Below are 20882 nucleotides of genomic sequence, written 5' to 3' on the forward strand. Positions count from 1 at the left end.
TTAGATCAATTGCAATTATTTCACATATATCTTTCACAGATGGATCTTTTCCATTTGATAACCACTGCAAGTCATTTCTAATCCACAAATAATACTTTATTACATCCGAATAAGTTGGCAACACATTGTCTTTTAATTTTTCTGGGCCACCAAACATAGAACACATTGAATTTTTTCTTGTTTTATGCATATTACAAAGAAATCACAATCAAGTTTTCGCAGCTGTTCCAAAGAACGTGCACTCCGCGCTAATGTCTGTTAATTACTGATTGGCTGCATCTGTTGTTACGCAAAATAGTGTCAAAGGGTGGAGGGAAGAGGGTTAAGTTAGATGGCTAAAACTAAAATACATTTTGTGACGTTTAAGCTGGATTAGATGATGTGCTTGTTTACTAACAAAATCTGAAAAAACACAATTTTTTGTAGAACTTTAGGGTCAGTGCGCCACCTGAAGATGAAGTTGGAATTCGATGATATTTTGTGTACTTTAGGGTAATACCAAGGCACCCATTGGTAATATAGGAAACACGAAATTTGAAAAAAAGTTTTTTCACTCCGCCCTACTATACACCTCTCTCATCTAAACCGACCATCTCTCATGTAATAGAAAGAGATGCACCATAGACATTGCGGTGATATACAAGCCACGACACATGTGACGTCAGAATTCTTTCGACCAATCGTGGAGCGTATTCAGTTTATTGCTATTTAATGCTTTTTCAAGAACGTTTAACTAATTCTAAGAATAATAATATAGAAATATATTTATATATTTAGAATCGATATTTTTTGATCTACATGAACATATTTTTTATAAGTCAAAATATTTTTCACTCAACTTCCTTATTATAGAAATTGCCAGTGTATAAAATTAATACTTCCCCACCGGCGTTTTATGCGATATAAAATTAATTATTCGTATTGTAATTAAAAAAACAGCTTTCTACAGTAGTTAAATAAAACCACCTTACAAATTTGGTCAATTGTGTAATATTCAGAAACTCGTTTACAGACAGACATATTTACTTAATTTAATATATTTTTGTTGTTGATGTTTGTCATCAAGTTTACTTTGTAGGTTTTTTTTATATTAAAAAACCCATATGTAGAAGAAATTATATTAATAGATCGTCTATAATGCCAGAATCACACGAGGACAATAGAGAAATACAATACTGTCCTGTCCATGCTCCGCGAACAATTTTGACCCCGCGCTCAGGACAATGGGACAATATAAGAATTATACCATCGTTCATAGGTAGAACTCGGCGAAAATGGATAGACAACTACGCGCGTTACGAGCGAGCTTGCGAAAAATATTAGGTCTTTTATACCAAGATGCATTGTAATGTTCCATTTACGCAACATTTCGAGATCGACTGGTTATTGTCCTACTTTATTGTCCAAACGTGTTTAGACGGAGACACCGCGACCGTGCGCGGTTTTTTTTTTTTACACTATCCTGTGGAGATAGCTTTCCCGTCTATCTCTGGGACAATGTATTGGTTCATTGTCCTTTCCTCCAAATTTCATACTAGTACAATGTGTCCAGACCTGAGACAAGACAGCATTGTACCTACTGTTGTACTCGTGGGATCCCTACATAGGTGAATTTCGGCTAAACTTTTAAATATGCTACTTAGAATGTTCCATTTAACTTGTGGGCGATTATTGAAACTTCTTCCATTAAACATTATATTGAAAGCAAACATTCAAACTTTCTTTGACACCATTACACCGTATTCACCCGACTATCTGAACTATATATTATTTCACAACTTCAAAAGAAGCACATTATCAAGTTGATTCTGAATAAATAATCTTCAATTTTTCATATTCTCCGGTTCTTTTCATATTATTACACTTTCAATGAATACTTTGGGCCTTTTCCCAGATCGGGACATAAAGTCCGCAATAAATAAAAAGTCTGCTTCTGATGTTTATTTACTCACTCACGAAGGGAAGAAGAAAATAAAATATTTCATATGAAATCACTCATTTTTCACGCCAAGAAATAATAACCTCCAGAGAAATGCTTGAGAGATTTTATCTCCATTTTCAAAACTCCGATCAGAATTCCTACCATGAATTTAAAAAGCACTGATATGCCAACGATGTTTCCCTTGAACTTTATTAAACTTCTGTATCACTATTAAATTTGTGCATCGTCATTCTATTCAAGCGTTTTAAAAATTGCAGTAATTCTCTTGAAACCTTATAATGAAAACTTAATTACAATTTCTCAAACGGTGAGTTCTGGCGTTATAAAATTAGTAAAGCATGTTTTTACGGAAGGCCTCCGTGATCGAAGGGTAAGACTCTCGACTAGCAAACCGAAGGTCGCGGGTTATAATCCCGGCGTGTGCAAGTAAATTTAATTTATATAATACTTGCGGCATGTTCCAGACTGGAAGATACTCATAATATTTCCATGGTGTAAGACCACCATTCAAAATCAAAAAGTTGCATGGAATGGCTTTAGCCATGTTTGGTGACCACTATCTGAAGAGCCGGGATCTCCCATATCCTTCCCTTCGTACCCTCTCCACCTCCTTCCCCATTCTACTACCTTCAGCCTCACAACGTACCTCAATTTAGGATATCATATTATCAATGGCGCCAGATGACGGTTGGGAGCAGTTGGTCAGTTTGTCTTGTGCGGTATTCACATTAAAAATTCCATTACTCCATAAGTGTCAGCGAAATTAAACGTCACACAAGAATCCAAATCCTAAGCAGAACTGGGTAGCATAGCTAGTTTAATACGAAAAAAATTTCATTAAATGAATTGTTAAATTTATATGATACAACCTCTCGTGTGGGCAAAAATTTCGAGCAGAATTACGGTTTTTCCGTGCGGGATCGCATTATTTCACGTGGTATTTATTAACAAGCCTCAAAGCTCCTTAAATAAGTCATGGAAACATTTTCCTTCGCCAACAAAGAAGGTCGGACAAAGTCAAGCAGCAAAAAGCGACTTTGTTCACGGAATTATGACCGCTACTTAAATTGACATTATGATCCAGAATCCTAAATCTGACCCTCGCCGGGTACGCACATAGTAGAGAACGGAGCCGTAACGTGTCTTTTTGGTTCATGTGCCATTCATGAGAAAGAGGGAGAGGTTAGAACTGAACTATCAGCGGTACGCTTTAGTGATGTACACCCGGGAATAACAGAATTTTTTCATGTGAAACATCTTTTGGCGAGCCTAGGGGAGTAAAACCGTGTCTTGCGTAGCAAGCATGGCAAGATAGGACGACGCTATTGCACGGAACGACCTTTCATTCGGTCAGCCTCGTCGGCTCTTTCCAAAACTCTGTGCGGATATGTTCTAAATGATTTTTATTTTTTTAATGTTTTTAATTATATTTTATTAATAATTAAAAAAAAGATTTATTATCAAAAATATAAATACTTATTTACTTTCATTTTCACTTCCATCGACATCGATGTTTCGCATCTGCCAGAAGTCCAGCATTTCCAACTATTTTTTTTAATTTTATTATTGAAAATTATAAATTCTGAATAAGTTTTTTTCCTATTAAATTGTATAATCTAAATTAAAAATTGTATTATTAAGAAGTTAATAACCCAAGTAAAATAACTTTTTTGATATCTCCAAAAGTTATGAACTTAACTGCTAAAATGCATTCAATTTTGTCTCGTGACGTCACACTATACACAATTAATTCAATCGTTTCTCCTGATGTCAACCGAGGCAATTGATTAGATTCTACAATTTGAATGACTGTGCTAAAATATCAATATTTTACCCACCCTACAAATCTACTTCTTTCATAAAACTTATTATCATTTGTTTTAATAAGAAAAAAACCTCTGCACAGCATCCCCCATTATTTTGCTTAGGGCCTCCTGTGTTAAGCTAATTTAAAAAAAAAAAAATGGGTGTGTCAAGCCTACGCAAGACAGAAGTGAAACTTCTAGTATTCTTCTCTCTCTCTCTTTTCATTTCATTCTCTCTTTTTTTCTGTCTATTGACATATTTATAAGTAGCATGTGATAAAAAAAATTAAAAGTTATAAAAAAAGAAAAAAAAAATTAGTTAAAGCGGGGATCGAACCTCGGTTCTTCACGACCACAGTCGTGCGCTCTGCCTGTAGACAGCGAAGATGAGTTAGGAGAGTGAGTTAAACTAGGTATATAATATTAGCTAGGCTCCTATAGCGAAATGATCCCGTTTTTTCGTCACGGTCATGAGTCGGTTTTACTCCGGTCCTCGAAATTGCATGACGCGCGTAAAGAAGTTTCACTTCAAAAAATTCCTGCAAAGTTATGGATGTAATTACGATCTTTTTCAAGCGCGTATGTAATGATTATTTTTATCAACGTCGCATACACCTTGCTAATGTTTTCAGTATTATTAGGGCTTTTTTATACTAATTTTCATATATTTATTGGCAGGTAGAGTAGAAATTAATATTGTTTAGCGTTTGCCAACGACCATACCATGTTGAACACACCGGTTCTCGTCCGATCACCGAAGTTAAGCAACATTGGGCGCGGTCAGTACTTGGATGGGTGACCGCTTGGGAACACCGCGTGCCGTTGGCCCATTTTTTATGGTAATTTCATGTTTTTTTTTATTTTTTTATCGTTACTATCATTAATAATATCATAAAATTCTTTAACTTTTCAAGTATGCTACAGGCCTAAAATATTACTTAGTGGATTGATATTATGGTCAACCATTGAAAAAAAAAATTCCTGCAAAGTTATGGATGTAATTACGATCTTTTTCAAGCGCGTATGTAATGATTATTTTTATCAACGTCGCACACACCTTGCTAATGTTTTCAGTATTATTAGGGCTTTTTTATACTAATTTTCATATATTTATTGGCAGGTAGAATAGAAATTAATATTGTTTAGCGTTTGCCAACGACCATACCATGTTGAACACACCGGTTCTCGTCCGATCACCGAAGTTAAGCAACATTGGGCGCGGTCAGTACTTGGATGGGTGACCGCTTGGGAACACCGCGTGCCGTTGGCCCATTTTTTATGGTAATTTCATGTTTTTTTTTATTTTTTTATCGTTACTATCATTAATAATATCATAAAATTCTTTAACTTTTCAAGTATGCTACAGGCCTAAAATATTACTTAGTGGATTGATATTATGGTCAACCATTGAAAAAAAAAATTCCTGCAAAGTTATGGATGTAATTACGATCTTTTTCAAGCGCGTATGTAATGATTATTTTTATCAACGTCGCACACACCTTGCTAATGTTTTCAGTATTATTAGGGCTTTTTTATACTAATTTTCATATATTTATTGGCAGGTAGAATAGAAATTAATATTGTTTAGCGTTTGCCAACGACCATACCATGTTGAACACACCGGTTCTCGTCCGATCACCGAAGTTAAGCAACATTGGGCGCGGTCAGTACTTGGATGGGTGACCGCTTGGGAACACCGCGTGCCGTTGGCCCATTTTTTATGGTAATTTTATGTTTTTTTTTATTTTTTTATCGTTAACATCATAAAAAATTTTATATCATTCTTTAACTTTTCAAGTATGCTACAGGCCTAAAATATTACTTAGTGGATTGATATTATGGTCAACCATTGAAAAAAAAAAAGGCGTTAAAAACAAAAAAATAATGTGCGATGGCCGAGAATCGAACTCGGATCAACTGCTTGGAAAGCAACTACGCTGACCATTACACCACCAACGCCAGTTGTCGAGATGAGCTAAGAAGCATTTATATTTTACTTCAAAACTTTGACTAGATCAAATGAACTTTAATCGGTCCCGCATTTTCGTTTCGGTCATGAGTTGGTTTTACTCCGGTACTCGAAATTGCATGACGCGGGTAAAGAAGTTTCACTTCAAAAAACCACAAACCACAGTCTGTGGATTTCACCATTTCAATATTACTTGTTTCGGAAATATTCCCAAAACAAATTTCCGGGTATATTTACCCATCACTAGGTACGCCTATATTCCATGTTTTGTATTCTGTACAGAATGCGATCACGATTCGTCCTCTTTACAAATATTTATGAGAAAAATTAATGCCTTTCATAAATCCTTGCCGCTATAACAATTTCGGATTTTCCTAGTTAGAAATCTTCCTAAAACTTCCAGTTCATATTATTGTAATAAAATATGAAATATGGAGTGCCTTATTCTACAAGGCTTTATAATGAATCATTTCCCACTCTATCGAATTAAATAATTATAACCTAATTAGTGATCGTTAGTCTAGAACTTGGTTTTTGGAATATTCATCACGTGTTTTAATTACAAGTATTAGCAAGTGAACCGAGGAAAACCATCGTAAACAATGTTATTACGTATTACGAAGTGAAAAGATAATGAGCGTTCGAAGAAAGTATGTATCGTGTTTATTATTAGTGAAAGCTACTAACAAAATTTCTATAGTAAAAATAACGGGTTTGCTATGCCTAATAATAATAACATTTATTAAAAAAAATTGTCCAATTTCGTTTTTGACGAGGATCCTTACCTTCCTCCATAGAGACTTGAGTCTACCTCGCTAACAACAAAAACCAAGTCCCGATTGGGTAGGACCGATATTTATTTCGTACATTAATACAATGCCGTCAGCTTTCTGTCCGCGTGTATGAACGTGATTGCTACCAAAAGTTGATAGAATACACAATACATTGTTATTGACAACGGGTTCATCTGACGAGGTTCATCTCTATCGTATGTCGAGAAGTGGGTTAATTACCACTTCTAAGACTTGCATGCATTCATATACGAAAACAAAAATGAAAGAAATAGACATATTTAAAAATCCCTATTGTTTCAAAACTACTATGTAAAAATTTACAAATCCACAGTATCTAAAGTAAAATATATTCAATGAATATAATGTCATACATATTCATAGAATATAATGTCATACATATTCAAAGAATATAATGTAATCAATGTAATATATATTCACAGAATATAATTTAATATATATTCACAGAATATTTTTTTTTTCATAATGTAATGCAAATCGCTTAATATTTTGTATAATACACATAAGAGATCGCGATTCTTTCCGAGATTGGAATAAAAACTCAAAAAATGGCTTCCTACAATGATGTTTTGATATTTTATATCGATTTTCCTGTTAACCGATAAAAAAATATCGCTTCTGTTTTCCATCCGTGATTTGTAATTTTTCATCGTTTATTCGGTTAACACGTAAAGCAATAAAGCATGAATTCGCGTAGTGACCACAATAAAAAATCTCATCGCTTACACAACTTTTATTTCGAATGTATTTGACATTTCCCATTCTGGTAATGTATCAATCTATTCGTTCAATATCGCATGCAAATCAAAGCGATGACGTGACTAAGTCAATAGTGAATATTTTTATAAATGGAATAACATAATGAGTACAACCCAAAATCGTAATATTTAATCATTCAAGATAATGAACGACTATTAACGAGACAATTACGATTCTTAAACAAAAGATGTGTTCAAGAAAAATAATAAAAAGGTTTGATTGCATCTAGGAATTAAACCCAGCACCTGAGCCTTGCCGGGGCTTTGCTCTACCACTGAGCTGATTTGACCCTATCTCCTTCAGTCACATATAATTGTATCATACTTCGACTAAGAGCTACCGACATTTTCTTAATTTTCTTGACGAATATTTTTATTGACAACAGTCAATAAAAATAAATCAATCTTTATGTATGGTAGCAATATTCTACTCAAACTAAATGCAATCTAGATAGAGTCTTGGAAAAATGTATCCATTTGTATTTTTAATGTGCGACATCTTTTGACTTTTCTACAAGCCTGCAAAAATATATATGTTTTATTTTTGGAATAACTTAATGAGTAAATCCTTAAATTGTAATATTTAATTATTGTTGACTGATGTCTTGGGTTCAATTATAGATGCGATCGATTTTTTTCTGTTTCACATTCTTCGTTTGAGAGTCGTTAATATTGTCTTCAATTATTAAAGTTGATATTTTCTTCACTGCTGATTACTCTTGTACTCATAAGTAAATAGAACAGAGAAATTTTAACTAAATAACTATAGGTACGTATTACATAATATATTCTAACATGAAATTAAAGAAAACTGACTTCGTTTTCTTTTATCTCTTATATTGACTTTTTTGTTTATTTGAGAAAAGAACAAATTAAAATGTAAAAAAAAACAATTCTATTTAATAATACAAAACAAACAAAAAATATTGGACAAACTAAGACTTTTTTTTTTTTTTAAATTTAAAAAAAAAAATGTAGAATTTAATTTAACACTAAAACAATAAAAAAATGTTTATCATTGTAAAATATATTATTATTATTGTTTAATGAGCAGGCTCCTGATATTCTGCTGATGCGCTGATATTAATTTGATTTCACGACAAGTTTGACAGTATGAAATTGAGTTGTTTTAAATTTAAAATTAGTAATTCCTTTCTTCCCTACAAATAAGTTTATATTACTATAATTGATGACACGTTGTAGAAGTTTATTCCATGCGTCTACTATTCGATTTGCAAGGACGTGTTTCCTAGAATTGCATGCAAAATGTGTTATTATTTTTTTTTGTGTCCACAAACATTTTTATTTTTGTTGGTGGTGAAAATTACTTTAAAGCCAGGGCAACTATAATGTCCAGATAAATCTTTGAAAGTATCAATTAAGTCACTCCTTTCCCTTCTTCCTTTTAACGTTGCCTATCTTAGTTTCTTGAGTCTTTCTTCATATGCTGGTCTTTGAGAGCTCTTGGTATTTTTGTAAATCGTCTCTGTACCCTCTCTATTAGATCCAATATATTTCGCAAAATATAAACTTTATATTTGGAAAGCATGTTTCAAAATTTTTTTATTTAATATTTTTATTAATTATAGTTCTTATTCGTGTTTTTTACATACAAAATAAAATTCTTCCCTCCAAAGCCGGTCTCCAAAAATTCCAATTTCTGCGTAATGTTTTCATATGCAAAATAATTTATTTTTTCATCGGCTTTAGATGTAATAAAAATATATGTGTTGTGCATTGCAAGCAAGGGACGCACGAATAAATTCTGCCATTTAACCTGTGAATTTCACCGGATTTACGTTAAAACATCGGCTCGTGGAAATTTATTCAACACATTCGCACATGGTGAAAAACACTGGCTTCACCGTTACTAAATATTGTATTTCGTAAAACTGTGGTTAAAGTTAATAAAGTATTCAAAACACCAAATGAATTTTTATTTTCCTAGTAATATATCATTGTTTGAAATTATGAGGATTTATAAATAGTTGCTTTTAAATTTGCCTGTAATGCCAATAACTTGATTTAATTCAAATGATGTGTTTATTTGGGGTGATTTTGCATACAAACGGCGCTATTAAAATGATCCAATTATTATAATAATTATTATTTGGTCAAAAAAAACTAGATAAAAATCTCATTAAATTACAGTGAAAAATTTATTCAGATTCAAAATGGAAGCAGTTAAAAATGGTTTTCAAAAAACACGTTTCGTTTATATTTTCGTCGTAAAAAGGTCAGTAAAACGGCGCAAGTTGTAGCCCCATAAATTCCGATGCTCTTTTGTTTGTTTTCAACCCCAGAAGGGGATGAACTCCGATGATTTTATGAATTTACATTTCGAGAGATAAAATTATAGGGGGTGAAATTCAAAGGGTGTTTTGGGTTTAATTAGTTAAATAATCATCACTTGAAATACAGCAATATTTGCTTTAATAATTATTCGCTTTTGATTAGTCATGTATCACCGTCATCTGGTAGTACTTCCCCGGGAGGTTGAAATTTCACCTCCTCTAAAAATCGATCACTTGCGTCAACAAGGTTTTGTCTGATATTTTGGCCAAAATTGAGTTTTTTGCACCAAGTATACGAGATTTTACTCTTTTAAACTATGTCTAATTTCTGTAAATTTTCTTTATTTCATTATGAAGCTCTTAGGAAAATAACTTCCCTCAGAGCATATGTCATCTTTGGGGATTATGTGTGGAGGGTTTTTTTAAGAAAAGAAACTAGAAGAAGTCTGGGAAGGCAAAAGGTATGATTTATTTATTTATTAACGCTGATTAAAGCGGCTTTTACAAAAGAATAACAATTGTTTCAAATATGAATACAGAATATACATAGATAAAAAAATATAAATATAAAATACATAAAAGAGAACAATAAAAATAGTAGTATCAATATAAAAAAACTACAATGAGTAGGTTATTATAAATACAATACAACATATTATAAATCCCGGATATTATGTAACGAGTGTTAAGAAATTAATACTTTAAAACTGTATTTGATTATAGTCAATCTGAGAAGCGCTGACAGACAGTTTTAATTAAATGGTGTTTGTATGAGGTTAAACTAGCAATGTTTCATCCAAAACATATTAATTTATTACCAAGTACATGTAGGCGATTCATTATGGAATTGAGTTCAGCATTAGATCCTGTATTGTTGCAATGATAGGGTAATTTGAAACGAACTGATCGACTAGGTACATGGAAACATATTAACGAAAGAAGTTCAGGGGAGTTCAACAGGTTGGTAACGATTTTAAATAAATAAAATAGGTCAAACAAATTCTTCTTTCCTTTAATGTATCGAGTCCCAATAATTGTAACAGAGATGGGTAATTAATGTTTTCGATGAACATTCCCAATTTAAAATTAATATAACGTAAAAAAATTATGTTGGACTCGCTCAAGGGAATTCTCATGTACACTGTAGTAAGGACTCCAAATGGTGGTGTTAAATTCTAGTTGGCTTCTAACAAGTGAAGTGTAAAGTAATTTGACAGTTTTTAAATTTTTAAAATCCTTTGAAATCCGTAAGACAAATCCTAACATTTGCATTGATTTACTGGTTATATTATTAATATGTTTAATGAATGTTAATTTAGTGTCAAAGGTTATACCAAGGTCTCTTATTTCATCAACAGATAATAAGGTGTGATTATTGAGAAAGTAAGTGATCAACAATGGGTTTTTTTTTCTGTGGAATCTCATAAGTTAACATTTTTTTACATTAAGAGTTAATTTGTTTTTAAGACACCAATCTTAAAAGCTATTAATATTAGATTAAGTGTTAGACAGTCCTCGATATTGTCAATAATTCTATATATCTTCATATCATCAGCGAACATTAGAATGAGAACACGAGTGAATATGTTTGTTACGTCGTTAATGAATAAATTAAAAAGTAAAGGACCAAGATGCGAACCCTGGGGTACGCCACTGGTAGCTTCAAACATGTAGGATAAGTGATCATTAATACAGACAGTTAACTGACGCCTAAGTAAGTAACTCTTAAACCAAGATAAAAGGTTTCCATTAATGCCGAGTTTCAAAAGTTTATTAATGAGGATTTTATGACAGACCTTATCAAACGCCTTACTGAAGTCGGTATAGGTATATAGAATCAACTTGTTTGTTGGCAAGTGCATTGGAAATAAAATTTTCATATTATGTTACGTTAGTCAAAGTTGATCTGCTGGAGATGAAGCTGTGTTGACAAGTTGCGATACAAGATTTTACAAAGAAGCTGATTTTCTTAAGAATCAATTTCTCAAAAAGTTTAGGTATAGACGATTGAATACAGATAGGCCGATAATTTTCAACAAAGGATTTATCACCACTTTTAAATACAGGAGTTAGGTAGCTAAGTTTCCATATTTGTGGAAAGTGTCCTGTGGAGAGTGACTTGTTAAACAGTATATTTAGCGGAACAGATAAACTATGGACACAATTCTTAAGTAAGATGGAAGGAATCTTATCAGGTCCCGAGCTTGTTTTGGGTTCAAGTGATTTAATACAGACTATTATGTCTTCAATATCAATGTGTATTTGCGATAAGTGTAAATTTATATCCGAATTAAAGTACGGAATTAAGTCATCTGGAATATCAGGTTCATGCACGTCCTTAAAGTTATCAGCAAACATGTCAACAATTTCATAAATTTTACTGGAGCTGTTTTGTCTGTAACTTATATTACCAGAAATACCAGCATCATTGTTTTTCATTGATTTTGTGTATTTCCAAAAGTATTTTACGTCATGAAGTATCGTGTTCTCAACCGAATTAATATAATTTTTATAACATCTTTTTGTCATTTTTTTGCAATCTCCTCTAATATTGTTGAAAGCCATATAGTTGGGAATTTTTCTGTGTTCTTTATATTTTTTATGTGTTTGTATAGTAATGCCATGCAGATGGAGGGCAGGCGCATCCTGAACACACCTGACCCGTTGTACCTGGGCTTTTATGGCAGAGGTGTTGGTTATCCAATAAATGGTTCCCGGGCCGCAGTACCCAAGCCCGCCTCCAAAATCGAAATTTTTGCTCTCTTAATTAAAGTATATTTATTTTTTAAAGTATATTTATTTTTTAAAGTATATTTATTTTTTGAAGGTTCCATTTGCAATTTAAGAGCAACTTAGTTGTATTTAAATAAATCAGCAAAGATTTTGAAAAGTTAATACCATGGAAATGACTTACTTAGCGTATGTACGCAGCTTTTTAGTGTATCCCTCTCAAGTCTGGAATTCCAAGTACATATCACACATAAAAAAGATTGAATAAGTACAAAATCATTTTCTACGATACCTTGATTTTCAGGGCTATCGTCCTCACATGAGTCATAAGGAGCCATCTGGGTTTTACAAAATTTCGTCACTGGAAAGTCATAAAATTTCCACAGATTACGAGTATTTTTACAAAAAAAGATACCTTCATGATGGATTACCTGGAATTAGTAGAAAGATTAAATTAAAAGTGCCCGTCAGACAGACTCCACAACACCACACATTAAACACCCCTCAATGCAACACTAACTCAAAATGGAAAAACATATTCACTACTCATCAAACATGAATTTTTAATATTTCATACAATGAATTAGACAAATTTTACACCGCCCATCACATTTTCAAACCTAAAATGAACGAATAATATTCACACAATACATATTATTCAACACAGTCTGGATCCCACCATCGCATCCCTGTAGGCTAACGTAACTACTTTCTCATGTATATTCACTAAATTAAGACACATAAGTGAAAACCTATTAATGGTTGAATAACTCTAAATATTTTGTTTCCCAATAAAATAAAATAAAATAAAATAGTTTTTCAAAGAACAACAAGCTTTTTTTGCAAATTTTAAGGGCAACTTAGTTTATCCGCCATAGCTAAAATATTTTGTGGCAATCTGGTTTAATTCGCGTTGTACTTCGAGCACATTGGCTTAGGACAGCAAAGTTCCACCTGCCGTGCACATTGCGTGAAAATCAGTAAATAAATATTACATTTATGAAAAAGCAAAGAAGAAGAATGTATCATAATTGAATTCACTTTAGGTTTGAGAAAATTCAATGCGAAATAACAAAGCAATTAGCAAAAAAAACTGGTTTAAAAATTAACATTTTTGAATAAAATTTAGTTTTTGCTTTGCTGGCTCAGTTTAAAAAAAAACAAGTTTTTACCTGTCACAGGTGACATCTATATAATATAGGTATATAAAAATACACGCGTATTTAAAATATTTAAAAATATACGCATATGCAATGGGTGAAGATCTTTCGGAGAATTAAGATTTTGGACCAACGAACATTTTGATTCATACAGATTATTTTACAAAATTTTATTTGAGACAGAATATAATTTCTACAAAAGTTTTTAAATTCTTTTTGGTTGTACTTCATAGATAAATATCTCCAGGGCCCATGTAAACTTCGGGGATGTATGGAGTTTAAAGGTTTTTTTGAGGAAAGGAAGAAATGAACATTGATTTTTATGAATTTGTATTTATGAACGATGTATTAATCTGATGTTAATCACCTTCTACACATTCAAAACAATTACATCAAATAGCTGATTTAATGTTAATATAATTCTTCTTTTAGATGTTTGCAAAACACTACTTCTAAATTATTGGTGATTTTTAATAAAAATAAATAAAAGTAATTACAAAATGTTAGAACAAATAGTTATAATCACATGTTTAGTGGAATGCCAGATATTTTTGTTAGTCGTACCTAAAAACTTTGAGGATCTCGTTTGTTGTTTAATTCAAGTATTTCAGTATTTATTTAGTTTTCCGGAACATCTGAAGCAAAAAGTTTTTTGAAGCATTTTTAGGGTTGAACAAGAGGTTTACTAGAGTCCTGCTACGTTCACTTATTTGCTCTTCAATGTGTATTTTTATACATTACGATATATTTGAAGCAGAAATGTACATTCATAATAAAAAGAGGCATATCGCGTCTTTCTATCAACTTCCATGATTTCCCAAACCACAATATTTTTTAATAAAATCCTGAAGATCATTAGTCTACACATAGTAAAAATGTACGCGTCTCAACCGGGCTCTGGGAGATTATTTACCAAGTCGTTTTCCAAAAAAGGGGGCAAAATAGAAAGAAAAGAAAACGAATATGTACGTTTGCTTCTCATCATTTCCTTACTTTAAAACTTTATTCAAAATAAGTAGTTAAAATTGCACCCTCTGTCAGTCACGCCTTCCAAAGTGTTAATTTAATCCGTGGGAATATTTTAGATTTTTTTCTCTCAAACCAATGAAAAAACACTACTTGCCGATTCGATATAAAATAATATTTTAAAGTACTTATGCACATACTATAAGTATACGTGTCGACTATTCGTAGATAACATTGTTTGTCAAACGTTGTACCACTTGAGAGAAATCGGTTTAAATAATAATGCTATAACTTGTGATAATAAATGCTCCAAACTCAGCAAGGCACAAATGTCAGGTATTGATTTTACTTTATTCTATTGTGTATTTAGGGCATTTTCGCCAGTTTTCAAAGTGCATTTTTTTCATGTCCCACGATTTTGATTGACTTCTTCATAGGTACGTTAATTGATTGAAATCAAGGAATATTGAAATATTACAAATTATTAACATGCTAATTTATTAAATGACTAAATACTTTATTTAGTCATTTAAATACACCTGTTCAGTGATAGTTTTTTAGTTAGCAATTTCTTAAATAGCTTACATAATATATTTTTGGAAAATATATATTTGTACATACATTTCGAACGTTGAAAAAATCAACCTTAACTTTCTGGTATATAATCGGTTAGTGCGTGATCATATTTGTTTATTTTTAACACCCTTTTCATGTTTTTTTTTTCAACAATTATATTGCTATTAAATTTTTTTATATCTTGTACTTTACTGTACTACCGCAGTACAAATATTTCGTATTTATTTATTGATACATTGAAAGAGTTCACTGAAGAATCCACAATATAACCCTCTTTTAGTATTCTGGGCAACAAGAAGTATGTATTATTGTAGTTAGTTCCAGAAATTCGGCATAAAAAAACATCCTACTTATAATAATCTAGTATTGGTGGAAACTTCAAATAAAATGTGTACTGGAGTGCAAAGCATAGAAAGGCATAAAAACATACACAAACTTTGGCTAAAATGCCCATTGAGCAGATTTATTAGCAGTACAAAATTTCTTATTTATTTAATAATAATAATTTATCTATCAAAAGTGGTGACTAGGATTATTGACGAAAGTGAAATTATGCAATTACGAAAAATCATTGTATTTCTAGTTGAGATTCAAGAATCGCATTCTAGCTCCCATCTCAAATATTATAGCTAATTTTTGTACCTTTCTGATTGCAAATCTTCTTGCCCTCATTTATATCTCCAGCCATGATATCGATTAAATTATTTTAAAGTAAGAATCTAATTCAATCAGTGCAATTTGTAATTGACCTGGATAGAGGGTGGTTTGAAAATAATCAAATAAAATAATGTCACTTACCTCGTCCTACAAAACAAAAATTTTCAACCGTTAAAGTGTGTTTTTGTTATGCATTATATAAAAACTGTAAAATTTCTATTTCGAATTATTATTTGTAAAAAATTTCTTTGACTGGCTGCGAAAGATCTGTCAACACATCATTTTTACAAACTGGCACATGCGCCTGATGCGGATTGCGCCTGGTTTCCCCGGAAAAATCACACCTTTGATTTGCGACTTGTAATGTGTGATTTAAAACTTCTTCTTAAATCACACATTACAGCTCTTGTACACTTTTATTTATAAAAAAACGCACTGTTCACCATCTTTAAAATTTGTTACTATGGATTGAAGCGTTACAAAGATTAATATATAACTACTTTTCGTTATTATAGCCTTCCTACATCAGGTTTGCAATGTAACAAAAAATATTTTTATTTATTGTTATCAAGTTTAATTTGTAGAACTCCACTTTAATTTTGTTTTTTTTTTAATTTTTAAACTTCCGATTTAGTTGTCCGGGTTAAGTCTTCCCCAAAGGAAAAACTTAACCCTTCCACTCACTTTTCCACAAATGATCAGCTAGTCAATCAACACTATGTAAGTGCATTATATAAGTAAAATAAATACAAAACAATACAAGAACAACAACACGTCAAATCACCAGATATCAAATGGGAAAAAAAATTCACCGTCTCCAGATATTTTCATATCAGAGGGTTCGGCTCGGTAGAACTTCTAACAGGGCCTATAAATCCTACTGATCCCTCAACATAAATATTTAAAAAATCTTTTGTTATCCTACATGTATTCAAAATGACCGACTTTTGCATCTTTATATATAAATTTTTTGATAGATCTAATACGCCTAAATTTTTAATTAGAGAGCTAGGTATAATGCCAGTAGCCGAAATAACGAATGGTAATATTTTTATAGTCTGAGAATGCCAAATTCTTTTTATTTCATTTCCTAAATCTGTGTATTTTCTTATTTTTTCACTAACAGATTTTTGAATATTACAGGAATTTGGAATAGCAACATAATATTTAATAATATTATTATTAGATTTATAATAAACTGTTTTTATAAATCTAATAATAATATTATTGAATATATAAAAAGTAAAAACAAAAAAATATTTATATTTCTTAAAAAATAAATTCAATCTAAACCTTATTCAAACATCTTCCTGGTTTATGCTTTTATCCAGATTGATATTATTGATGTATTCAGTTCGTGTTATAATATTGTGTTTTGTTTTTTTTTTTTTAATATTTTCTAAATAGGATAGAGAGTATGTGTTATATGTATAAGGCTTATACATATAAAACATGCGTAATTTATCTATAGAAAGTAGAAAAAAGTCGATGTTTTGTAATCAAGTGATAAAAAAAATTTTTTCCTGCGCTGACATTGCTATCGCTGGCTCACCCATATATATCAAAATAATGCACTACGGAGTTGTAAATCTAAAAATAAAACATATATTTTTTTATAAATAATACATGTGTACATACATAAATAAGTTTATTTTATAGATTGATTGTTTTTCAAATGCATGCAGTATTACCATGTATCAAGTATAATAATGTTATGTAGAAACAAAAAAATATATTTGACAAATAGAAACCATAATAAAAATTCGGTGGCCGGATAAATCATAAAAATAATAATTCATCATATCTTTATAAAGTTATATAAAGTCATGGATAGTGATGAAACAAAAACTTTATTAACTGGGTTAAGTAGGTTAGGTTAGGTTAGGTTAGGTTAGGTTCAAAATTTTTTTCATGGTTTTTAATGACTTAATAATTCAAAATTGGAGCTGGTTTTTAAGAATGAAAAATTTTTCAGGAGTATTTTATTATTATTAATGTTGTTATTTTTTTCCGTTGTCGATTGGAATCATGTTTTACAAAGATTTGATGCAAAATAGCGATTCGTTCGATCTGGATTTATATTGAAATACCTCAAAATAGATGCCTCTCTTTTCCCTGCGGTATCGGATTAGATAACGCCGTTGATTTTCGCATCAATAACACCTTTCCTATGCTAAATAATGTTTATTATAATAAATATATATGTATTTCCTTGTAAACGAAATCCAAACAACCTCGCATATTTCAACCCCTTTGATAATAAATAGCAATGCTATGTGAAAATACCCATTGTCTTATACAAAGAGCTCTCCTTATAACCCAAAGATACCTTTAACTTTTCGCATTGTATTCGACGCTTACCTAACAACAAAAGATAATTATAATTCTGTGGATTTTCTGGGTATTTTTTTAATGCAAATTAAATTTAAAATCATTGCAAAAATGGTGATTTCCGCACAAAACTTTTACTTCCTCACCTTCCTATTCCCACCCCCTCACACTACCTTCAATTTCACAACACACCCCAATTGGGGATGCCATTTGATCACTGGCTCCAGATGGTTGGAAGTCTTTGGGACTCATAAAAAATCCTAACTGCAACCAACCGTCTGGATCCAGTGAGACTATGGCATCCCCGATTTGGGTACGTTGTGAGGCTGGAGAGAGTGAAGAGGGTATGGAGAAGAGGAAGGATGGTAAATAACTTTTCAGATCTTGTCGCCAAACATGGCTAAACTTATTTTAAGCCACATTTCAATTCTGAATTGTGTCTTTCATCGGGACGATACTGAGAGTATCTTCCGATCTGGCACGTGTTGCGAATATATTAAACATTTTTTTATTGTGTTTAATAATTATTGTGAAACAACACTTAATTAATTAATTAAAACTTGCCACCGAGATTAAAACCCGCCCCACTCAATCGGAATTCGGGGCAATTGTTACCGAGGTTGATTCCAGTCCATGGGGAGGAAGGTTTAATCCTTTAGAAAGAAGGAAGGTTTAATCCTTTTTAAGTTTATAGCAGTTAAAAGCCAGTCACTGGGGAAGATGGTCAATCCCCATTCAAACCAAATTTTTTTCTTTGAAATTTGCAACTACCCGCCGTTAGAGATGGCACAACTAGTAAATTGAAAATAGATGTATTTTAGTAAAAACTCTTTGTTATTTTTTCCTCAACTCAAACATTTAACACGGTAGGATAAAAAGGTAAGATTCCCGAAAAATTACCTAACCTAACATTTTGTCGAGTTGATCTAATAATTTGATTATTTATTATACTTTGATGTAATTTTGTTATTTAATGTTACAAACTTTTCTATTTTCCCAATTCGGGCTTTTCTCTTTAGTAAAAAATATCTTTGAATCTCCTAATGAGCACTTTTATTTGAACTGTTGTCGATGAGTGTTTTCAGGTTATAGGTAATTTTGACGTTACGTAAAAAAATATTACAATGAACAGAAACGAATTAAAAAAATTATAACAACAAGATCGGGATGGGAAAGGACCGACTTATCTTTGATTTCGTTGCTGTTGTGATATCTGTTGTGTGGTGATGATGGTTTCGAATTTCCTTTGAAATCCGCTCGGGATTTTAATGGGAGCAGAACTTATTTGAACTCGAAATCCGGCTCGAAGGACCTAACTCTGAGGGGCGTGAGCTGCTCCCTTAGACCAGTAACCACCTCCCAATTCCAACTCATAAGTCACTAAATTCGTCCTTCTGTACAGGTATACTGCCCAGTGGTGTTCAGCCTGTACAACTCGCACGTGGTGTACACGCTGCAGGGACGCGAGGTACCCCCGTAGTCTGAACATCTGAACAGGGTTCATCTCACCACCTTGAAATACCACCTGATAGGCCACTAAATGTATCCTTCTGTGCAGGTATACTACCCAGTGGTGTTCAGCCTGTACAACCCGCACGTGGTGTACACGCTGCAGGGTCGCGAAGTGCCCCCGGAGACAGATCAGCTGCTTATCTCCCGTGACACAGGCTTTTGGAGAGACTTCGGATACGGGATGACGTGCCAATATCGGTGAGTAACGCATTTATTAATGTATTTCTGTTTGTTTCCCTGTTTTTAGTTTTATTTTGTGTATAGATTTACCGTTTTGAGTTACATTAGGTCTACGAAACAAGTTTATTTTTAAATGTGCAATTTAAACGCTTCGAAGTAAAATAAATAGATGGTAAAATGTAGAAATTTAAATGCTTTTAAATTTGAAGACTTTTTTTAATTTCTAAAGCAACATCGTCATACGTCAATTTTAAATAAAATTGATAAATATATATCATTTTTTTTTATTGAAACATATAAACAAGGTTACAATTTTTTAACAATATAAACACCAATATTTCAATCACTCTCCTAATAAAGCAGCTGCTTGTGTTTAGGAGAGGACAACAAAAATATTTTAACATTTGTTTAAATTAAACAAAAAATATTAGTAATAAAACAAAAAATAACAATAAAAGTAATAAAAATATAGGTTAGTTAATAAATGATTCAAAGAATTTAAAAGGCAAAAACATATTTCTAAACAATAAGTAAAGTTATGAGGTGGTACAAGAGTATTTTAATTTAATTTTTTTTTATATTTTTATAGTTTTCTTCCGATCGTATATCAAGGGGTAATTTATTAAATAATTTTACACCCTTGAATATATAGTGATGCTGTGCTGTTGTGGTTCGTGCTAGTGGCACGGTTAGTCCTCCAACAGATATTATTCTTTTGCTAATATTAAATTGTGGTAAATTATTTTTACTAAAGAAATCTTTATGTATTTGTAGGAGTGCAATTTTGTCATAAATTTTTGTAAGTGGGGGAACCGGAAAATCTTGAAAAACATTTATAGTTGGGTGGTAATATGGTTTTTTTAAGATGATTTTTATTAGTATTTTTTGAATAGTTTCCAGTGGGAGTAGGGATGATTTATATGCACCCCCCCAAGCCACGATTCCATATTGTAGGACAGAGTGCGCCAGTGCATAATAAATATCTTTTAGTATTTTTAATGATACAGTATTTCTTAGTCTAAAAATATATATAGATCAGTTTTCTCATTCTGTCTACTGTGGAATTTATTTGACTTTTCCATTTGATGTTATTATCAATAATTATTCCAAGATATTTTATTTCTTCTTTACTACTAATGTTTATACAGTTTAAGTTACAGGGTGCGATTCTAAGGAGGCAATTTCTTTCG

The 20882-nt window shown here is 31.8% G+C and overlaps 1 protein-coding gene and 3 non-coding genes across 4 annotated transcripts in view; all 4 read left to right on the forward strand.

Moving 5' to 3' along the window:
- The window catches only part of Csgalnact (Chondroitin sulfate N-acetylgalactosaminyltransferase), a 315839-nt gene that overhangs the window by 251963 nt on the left and 42994 nt on the right, over positions 1-20882 (forward strand). Inside the window, exon 7 of the mRNA XM_089632739.1 lies at positions 19559-19710. Within this exon, the coding sequence (XP_089488865.1) occupies positions 19559-19710 (152 nt within the window). The remainder of the gene's footprint in view (positions 1-19558; positions 19711-20882) is intronic.
- On the forward strand, positions 4457-4575 carry LOC149422826 (5S ribosomal RNA). The gene has a single exon (XR_016302348.1). It is a non-coding gene; the product is annotated as a 5S ribosomal RNA (ribosomal RNA).
- Positions 4899-5017, forward strand: LOC149422827 (5S ribosomal RNA). The gene has a single exon (XR_016302359.1). It is a non-coding gene; the product is annotated as a 5S ribosomal RNA (ribosomal RNA).
- On the forward strand, positions 5341-5459 carry LOC149422828 (5S ribosomal RNA). The gene has a single exon (XR_016302370.1). It is a non-coding gene; the product is annotated as a 5S ribosomal RNA (ribosomal RNA).

Source organism: Hesperophylax consimilis, chromosome 6 (genome assembly GCF_061612785.1).
Source record: "Hesperophylax consimilis isolate HC1 chromosome 6, BYU_Hcon_1.0, whole genome shotgun sequence".
In the NCBI taxonomy this organism is placed as follows: domain Eukaryota; kingdom Metazoa; phylum Arthropoda; class Insecta; order Trichoptera; family Limnephilidae; genus Hesperophylax; species Hesperophylax consimilis.